General features: G+C 34.9%; 1 protein-coding gene across 1 annotated transcript; it reads left to right on the top strand.

The window, feature by feature from the left end:
* Positions 1–5,237: 5,237 nt before the first annotated feature.
* On the top strand, positions 5,238–8,377 carry GCG (glucagon). Its single transcript, XM_010136324.1, has 4 exons — positions 5,238–5,335; positions 5,690–5,851; positions 6,609–6,662; positions 8,236–8,377. Exons 1-4 carry the CDS (start codon positions 5,238–5,240, stop codon positions 8,375–8,377), a joined length of 456 nt encoding a protein of 151 aa, XP_010134626.1.
* The last annotated feature ends 634 nt before the right edge of the window (positions 8,378–9,011 follow it).

Raw genomic sequence — 9,011 nt, forward strand, 5'->3', positions numbered from 1 at the left:
GAATGAATGTGTGAAATTGCTTGTAAAATTATCAAATGAAATGAAGAGCAAATATGATGACTTTTTTTTACGTTGAATAAGGAAACTGTCAGCAATGATGCACTCCCGTAATGCTTACTAGAGCTGAACAGTAGATATATATGTCTGTGCAAAAGAGGCAGCTAGGCAGATCTCAGGATCTTCAAGGCTTGCCATAGTTCCAGAAGAGAGAGTAGCAGCTTTCTGCAACTGCTACATATCACTTCAAAGTATAAAAAGGTAAGATTTATATGAACTACCAGTACGATTTTTTTTGAGAAAGCTGAATATATTGTCTGAACTTTATTGCCCCAAGTTTACAATGGAGGTGCAGGGTCTTTCAGCAAATTGGTGTTTTCTTCTGTGGTTATACTCATTGATGTTTGGAGTTAATGACATCGTCATTTAAATCTTGAAATGTATTAAATTAGTTCAACAGAAAATGATCTGAAAAAGGGAAAACAACTGTTTGGGTTGCAAAGCAATTGAAAGATGGAAGATTAACCATAAGCACATGAAAGACATGCATTGTGGTAAGAATTTAGATGTGAGAAGGTTAATTACTGATTTTTATATTCTTATCTCCTGTAGTATCTTCTCTAGAAATATTTAATGAACATGAGTTTAAAAATATTCACTCCTCACAAATACTACCTAAATATGAATCAATGCAGATTAAATTAGCAGAATGCAAAAAATTAAGTGGGTTTGTATAGCCACTGATTTAAAACTGTAAGAGATTGTCACTCCATTGTCCTAAAGACTGCTGCTCCACTGCCTTACTTTTAGATTATTTTGCCCCAAGCAACTATTACTTTCATATCACTGTAAGGTCTGAAAAGGAAATTTTGTAGCACAAAAGTAAAAATTAAAGCTTTTCAATAGTTATTGTGATTATTGTATAAAATTTAATTTAGTTTTCCATCCTATTATGGATCTCCTTAGGCTAGAACTGTTATATTTTACAGAACTTTCCACAAGGCATTATAGCATGGTAGGTAAATTAGATGTAAAGCACATCTACCTGAAAAAGTATTTATTTATAATTAGAAATAAAACCTATTTGCAAACAATTTCATGTCACTATACATCTATTCTATTAATTCATGTATTTTCATATGAAAATATTCCCTTTTTTACTGCCGTAAATCCATAATTTGTATTTTTAAACTGGAAATAGATACAAACCTGCCTTTTGAAAGATTCTTTTTTGAAAACTCAATGAAATTAATTGAAGTTGCACATAGGTACAAAAGACATCTGCAGTAAAATACATTGGGAAAACTAGCAAAATCAGATTGATCAAGGAAATAATATTCAAATAAGTTTCTGATCAAGATTTGAGATAAATATTTGTTACTTTCTGGTGGTGCAAACTGAGATGTGTTAAGTTTTTCATCTCCAGATGAAATTAAGAAAAAAATTAAAACATTTCTATTAGTCTAATATGCATAGGAACAAAAATTTTCTGTGTAAGATTAGCCTTAGTGTTCCTGCACCTTGACAATAAGATTGCATCATTTTTAACAGTATCTACTGGTAATCTAAATAACTTAAGAACAAATAAAACCTTTATTTTGATTGGGAAATTAATTGATTAGCAGGGTTAAACTCAACAAATATTATTTTGCTGATCATCTCTTTTTCTCTGCAAAACACGTTTGTGTTCCCGAAAATAAAATAACAATTTCTTCTTTTAAAACTGTAGCTTCTTTAACGTCTCGAAAACGGCTGTTGCTGATTTGGGCTACCAATAGCAAGTACTAAATATTGTACAAACAAAAGTGACTCTAAACTTTGAAAGAACATATCTCACAGAAGTTTAATATCTGCTGAAAATCCTTGTTTTATTAATAAGGATTCTCTTTCTTGAAAATTGTATTAATTTCAAGAAACTGCATTTATAGCTCTTTCTTTTAAATAATCTCCCCAGATTTTTATTTTGAAAAATTTAGAAAGACACTAAACATGCATTTAACTTTAAAAATGTTCTTAAGGCATAAAGTAGCCAGTGGGACTAGTCACATCTGAAAGCTCTGTAGGACTGAGGCATAAGAGTTAGATCCAAGATATATTGAAATGACTGAAAGTCTGTTTACTTACTACAGTCAGCATTGAATTTATCTGGTTTTTTATAAGTTGTATATGAAAGAATAGCTTTTGGTGTCTGATTGTACTATAAGGAGGATGGATTAAAGATTAGACTATTTCTTTCACCCCACCTTAAGTTTATATATCATGGTTTAACAAAGCTACAGGCATCTAAACTATATTTCTTTTGCTTTTCGGGTTAAACAAAAGTATACAAAACTGCTAGCTTACCATTAAGCAGGGCAAATTTACTAATGTCTGCCACAATAGCCAAACTTTATTTGGTGTCTAAATTAACTCATTTACAGCCCTATCACCTAGCACAGGGTCACTACATTACAATCAAACCATTTTTGTGATCACGGCAGTCTCATCTCCCAAGAACAGGTAGATCTTTTACTCCATTGTTGGAAGCCTATGCAGTGTGAAATTACGCATTCTTTGGGATAAGCATTGGATGTCACTGTTGCACCACCAAATTACAGCTACAAACGAAACAGTGAAAAGCGTTCAATACTGCCGTTAGTGTTATAATAGAACTGACTACACAGCCACTACGGTATTTGTTGGTACAAGAGCAGGATATGTGCAAGTGTAGGAATCAAATCTCATATATCAGGTCATTACAGAAGGCAGAAAAGAGTTTCCATACACACTGATGAAAAAATGAGCAACTCTGGCAGTGGCTTCTGGTGGGAAGAGGAAAATTGACTCCATTGTTTAACAGTGCAATCCACCGGAGAATCTTATATCCATCAATTTATTTTCCTGGTTTTGATTAAGGATTGATTAACATTTTGATTTTGATATTTTGATACGGACACTGAGGTATTTTAGTGAAATATTTATATTATTCATTAAGATTTTCTTAAAAATTAGGCCTTGCAAAGTGCTAGAAACAGTACATTCTTCCCATCCATACATAAAATGCCTGTCAACAGTCATGCTTTGCATCTCCAACTATAAGTTATAATATAATAGATGGAAGAAACACATTTCATAAGAAGTCTGCTCTGAAGCTGGACAGGCTACTGGGGCAGAGTAGGAGTCCTACAGCCGTAAGGTTTTTGATGCAGGAGTTGTTTACTTTTTCAGAGCTGTTCGTATAGCCCTCCCATTTGCACTGCTCAGTGCAGAGCCTACTCTAAATCTCAGTACAGAGTAATCTGCACTTTCTCTACACATCATTCCTTCATAACTTTCTTATGGTTTCCTCCAGGCCATAGTACATTCAAATTCAGCCGATTGTGACAAAGCGTTACAATAGAGAATAGATATGTTCCCACTCCAATTGCCTTATTTTATAAATCATTGAATTTCAATAAATCACTCCTCCAGTGGAGCCAGAGGAGTACAATGCAGATTACATTTAGTGGAGAGGGGGCTTTTGGCTGGGTCACACTTTGACATCTACTACTTTACTTCAGTGCACTCATCTTTCCTATCTCCCCTTGCTTTTCAGACTGTAACATAAACTTCCATAGGAAAATGTCATGGATGGCAGAAGGTCTCTTTCAAATACACAAGTATCAGTCCAAGTACATGATGAAATTATTTCCAGTGACATTTTGCTGATGTGAACTCATTGCAACTTCTGTTGCTTTACAGCAGATTAGCGTTGTGATCCCTATTTATTTTAAAGTTAGAATGAATTAGTGGCTATTATTAATCATTTAATGAACAAGCATTTAGCCACTGAACGAATGGCATATTCATTTCTTTGTCAAGGGCAAAAGCACCTAATCAAATTTTAAATTAATTTCCTTTTCTATACAGCCATTCCATAAATTTAAGTGATCTAAAATAATAAAAAATAAACAATATATATTAGTTGATTTTGTAAGTAGATTTCCTCCCATTTTCTGTTTATGCAAAGCACTTTTAAGTCTATTAGCCATTAGCTGCTCACAGTCCCTTTTCCACAGGGTTTTTTGAGTCTAGAATGACTAGCATTTCTTTGTTCAACAGAGTTTGTCCTATAGGGGATCATGTGTCAGCAGATGAATAATACTAAATTAAACAATGAAAATTGTAGCACACATAAATAGGGGATTAGAAAATGCCTTATTCCCATTGGTGGCTATTCACTGGAAGTTATAACTGTACTACCTGCATGAGTAAACCAGTCACTAACACAAGTAAGGGAATCACAGCTTGGCTGTGTATCACCAAGGCATTTGTACAGACTGTAATACTCTAGTTTACATTGACTAATCTCACATTAAAGTCACTGAGACTGGTCAAGTTATTACAATGTGCATGATGAAGACGCATATAATAACGTGGCCATTTCTGTTACACAGCTGAAGCCGACAGAATGACCTGTAACAGTCAGAATTACATCTGGGATACAATATTTTCTGCTTTGGTTTATTGTCATTAATATGAAGTATATACCCCAGATCTTGTACATCCCTATAGCTCCATAGCAGAAACCCTTAAGCTGAAATAATTATGTCAGTTGTGCAGCTGGCAAAACTTGACATATCACGTCAAGTTGAATGAATTGAACACAAGCCAGAGTGTGGTTTGGTGGGCTTTTTTCTAAGGAATCACACCTGTTAACAAGTCACTATTAAGTCCAGAGGCCTATTGCTGCAATGTCTGTTATTCAAAAAAAAAAAAACTTACAAGGAGGGTGGAGGGCCAGAAGGAAAGAACGGAGAGCTGCTCATGTGACAGTATTCTTGACAAAGGTTTGCTTTGCATTCATTTCTCTAATGAATGAACTGGAAAAAATAAAAGTCACACAAATATCCTAGTTTTACAGTAAAACAATATTATAGAAACAGATTTATTGTTTGCCATCGGCAGAACTCAGAGCAAAGGAGACACAGACCTTTACCATCATATTACAAAAGAAAGTGAGGATGCAGTTGCTCTCAGCTCACCTTGCATTTTAGAATAGAGACTAGAACCTATAGACTAGAACAGAGATTTCGTCTTTTGGATGCCTGCCCAAGTCAGTACAGTCTCCATCCATTGGACATGGACCCCAGCCTCCCAGGGACTCATAATCTTCAAGTTCAGATCAGCATTAAGGATGTCTCTTTTCAGTGTAATTGATTCAGACATATGTAAAGATGATCACATTTTTCTTTGTGGCCTTATTTCTTTTTTGACAGGCAATGAAAATGAAAAGTGTTTATTTTGTTGCTGGGCTCCTTTTAATGATAGTTCAAGGCAGCTGGCAAAATCCTCTTCAGGATACAGTGGAGAAATCAAGGTAAATTCTTTATATCAAACTTCTAGAAACACTTGTCCTGAATGTTGTTTTTCATGCATACTATGACTTAAAGATAGTTTTTTATATACAATTGCACAGTGCTTAATCTACCATTGGAATTGGTAAAAGGTTTTAATATTGCAAAGTATAGCATGGAAGTTTTCAGTATTACAAGCAATAGCTGCCTTCATTATCCAAGACAACCTTGTAATTGTGCAGTATCCAACCTGCTGATTCATTTTACTTGTTTTCACTTTGTGAGAGTATAAAATATTATTTTTATAAGAAAAGTCAATGCCATCTGTAGAATGTACTGAAGCCACTCCCAGTTAACAAGTTCTAAACTTTTCACAGATCATTCAAAGCTTCCCAGTCTGAACCATTAGATGAACCTAGACAGCTGAATGAAGAGAAACGTCACTCACAAGGCACATTCACCAGTGATTACAGCAAGTACTTGGACACTAGACGAGCTCAGGACTTTGTGCAATGGTTAATGAGCACTAAAAGAAATGGGTAAGCATTGGGTCACATTGCTATAGATCTCCATATACAGAAACAGCCAAAAATCTATTGAATTCAGCTTGATTCTTGATTTCAGCATCGCATCACAGACCTTGTTTACTCAAATAAGTACTAAGGTAATTTATACATAATGTTAATATATTATTAGGAATGGAAAATGTGCAAAATAAGTCAAAAGGATTTGGGTAGTATCAGTATATTGCCTGACATGCCATCTAAAAAAACTATCTTAGCCTCTTTGGGACAGATTGTTTCAGTGAATTAATTAAGTTCAATAGGAATAAGATACATAAATAAAATGTAAAGGTCTGGGCCATTAAGCCTTAATAAAACTTTCCAGTCTATGGATACCCTAATCCTGAAGTTTCACTTGTGAAAAGTGAGATGAGGTTAGAGTTTTGTTGACCACTGAATTCTTTATCAGTATCACAAGTATACCCTTAAAGTAGAAGTTGGCATGTTTTTTTGAAAAAAGAAGCTATCAAGCTGAGAGCAAGAATCATGTACCAGTATGTAAGTCTATGCCCTGTGTTCTAAAGATCTGTCCACAGATTTAGTTTAATTAAAATTTAAATTAAATTTAGATTTAATTTTAATTAATAAGACTGGAATTATTTATAATATACATGTATCGGTCATAGTTGTTCATCATAATATTTACATAATAACCAATAAAATTTTATCAGCTTATGCATGCTCTGCAATGTACTGGTAATAATGAACTAATGATTGTGGAATTCCACTACAGCCAGCAAGGACAGGAGGACAAAGAAAATGACAAATTCCCAGACCAACTCTCAAGGTATTCTACTTGCCATGACTTGTTCCTTAAAACTAATGTGACCTCATTTTATGTTAAACAGGAAAGAAAACAGCTAGTATTCTTTACGATGTTACCATAATCCAAGAAACACCTATCAAAAGAACTTAGCTTGCACCTGCTTTCTACAAGGGAAGAGGAGATGTCCCTATGTCATTTATTCCTCTACATGTGTTCTATATCTATGTGCAGTGGCTTTGAGGAATGCAACAGGATGAGAATAGATTTTAGGAAAGGGCATTCAAGTAATAAGGCAGAGTAGAGGATCAGATAAAAAGAAAAACTTGGTATATTAAAATGCTGAAGAAAAAAAAAAAAAAACAAAAAGAAACCATTCTGTTGAGGATAGAAGACTAATGAGAGGAAAACAGCCAGGCACCTATTTGGAGAGAGCTGATAAAACATGATACAATCCAGAGCACTCAGTACCATGTTACACAAAACGCTCATTAAAAGAAAGGATAACACAGGACCTGCTGGAGGCCAGAATTTTGTTTCTTGACAATGTTTTAGGGAGAGGGTTGGGGCAAATCTATTTTTGCAAAACAAATTGAAATACCTATATTAATTCTTCCTTTTGTGAGAAATTCCAAAGAGGATAGTCCAGGTCACAAAGATCTTTCCATTCAAAATGCTGTCAATATCAGTAACAAATCTGTAATAATGTTTCAGCTTCAATGCAACGACATATCTCAACAAAATTAATGTCTCATTAAAAAATGTTCCAAACAACTCTAGTTAGCATGCTGATGAAAAGTGCAGATGGTGCTAAATTAGGAAGAATGGTGAAATCCCAAGAGGATAAAAAAATCATAGAAAGAGCTAGAGGCCCTTAAAACTGGTCAGAAATTAGCCTAGCATAGAAATGCTAGGGAACTTATTAGTGGAAAGAATTCCATAATATGTCTACTTCTCAGAGCCACTTGTGTTCCCAAGGTCCAGTGTGACATAATTTGTGCTGCATCAGAGAAGGAAGCACAACGAGGTGTAGGGGGGGCGAAGGCAATTGTCTTTCGCTGTTAAGCTGGAGGTGATCAGGCTTGTAATTGTTCCACTTGGTTAGAATGATGATCAAAACGGTGTTCACAAAACAATTCAAAACGTAAATTCCAAAGGAATTAAGTCTGAACAGTTTCGCTAAGAAACAATACAGATGAAGGTAGGAGGACTGGCTTAATGAAAAATTTTAGGTTAACACAAGAGGTAACAAAAAGTATTATCTGTATAATATATTATACAGTTTGTGGATCATAGATAATTAATCCAGCAGAAGACCATTCCAATGCAGCTATAATTGCTTTCAGCACCTGACTTATTTGTTCAGAACTAGTTCAGGCATCTCTGCACAAAATAGTATTTCATAGCACAGACATTGCCTTCAGAACTGAAAGGTAGCAGGAAAAAGAAAACTATCAAGAATAATTTGAGAAGCAGAAAAAAATCCCTCTCCCTAATAAGAAATTCTAATCTGGTGGGTGGAAAATAGAAATCAATAAAGGTTAAAGAAAACTAAGTCCTTATGCAGTCTGCTCCTACAGTATTGCTCTTCTTTCAGCAATGCAATCTCCAAGCGTCACGCTGAATTCGAGAGACACGCTGAAGGCACCTATACTAGTGATATCACCTCGTATTTGGAAGGTCAAGCTGCCAAAGAGTTCATTGCTTGGTTAGTGAATGGACGAGGAAGAAGAGAGTAAGAATCCATCCATTCCTATTATTAAATTTTGCCTTGCTTTTGGGGTTAGAAATCAAGTCTGATGAAACCTTGATGTGTTTTTGATCATCCTTGCTGTACTTCATGTTCTTCTTTTGTAACAGAATATATTCCGTGGGTGTTAGATTACCACTTTACAATATTAAGTTCAATTAGTGATTAAAACAAACCTGCTAGGCATGCTGTTATACTCTAAAAGGTCAAGTTATATTTAAGGTCAACATATCTAAAACTAAACCAGACCTTCCTCTAACTACCACCCTACAGTCTCCTTAACTATCCCTGAAATGATTCAAGTCACTCATCCTAAATTACTTTCTCTTTTTTTCCCTTACACAGTCAATCTTTTCCTCTGCAATATTTCAAAGATTAAATTTTTACCCATGTCATCAGTTGTACTCCATGTGCTGGTGATCATGCCTAGGAGTAACTGCTGACTTCTTTTCCCACGCTCCACAGAGTCTTCCCAAGTTGCTGCTGCCACAATAACTATGATTTTCTATAACTACGACTTGTTTTCCTTTTTAAGGCACCTCTACTTCTTTTGTTGTGCTTCACTTTCCTGGACACAGTGCTCCACAGTTTTGACCTATGTCTCTGATTTCTTTCATTAATAT

Source organism: Buceros rhinoceros, unplaced genomic scaffold (genome assembly GCF_000710305.1).
Source record: "Buceros rhinoceros silvestris isolate BGI_N320 unplaced genomic scaffold, ASM71030v1 scaffold10245, whole genome shotgun sequence".
NCBI lineage: Eukaryota > Metazoa > Chordata > Aves > Bucerotiformes > Bucerotidae > Buceros > Buceros rhinoceros.

Excerpts from the sequence above, each read along its gene's own strand:
- GCG (XM_010136324.1), top strand. The coding sequence starts at position 5,238 with ATGAAAATGAAAAGTGTTTATTTTGTTGCTGGGCTCCTTTTAATGATA. Across the intron at positions 5,852-6,608 it reads ATGAGCACTAAAAGAAATGG|CCAGCAAGGACAGGAGGACA; the intron begins GTAAGCATTGGG and ends ATTCCACTACAG. Across the intron at positions 6,663-8,235 it reads TTCCCAGACCAACTCTCAAG|CAATGCAATCTCCAAGCGTC; the intron begins GTATTCTACTTG and ends CTCTTCTTTCAG.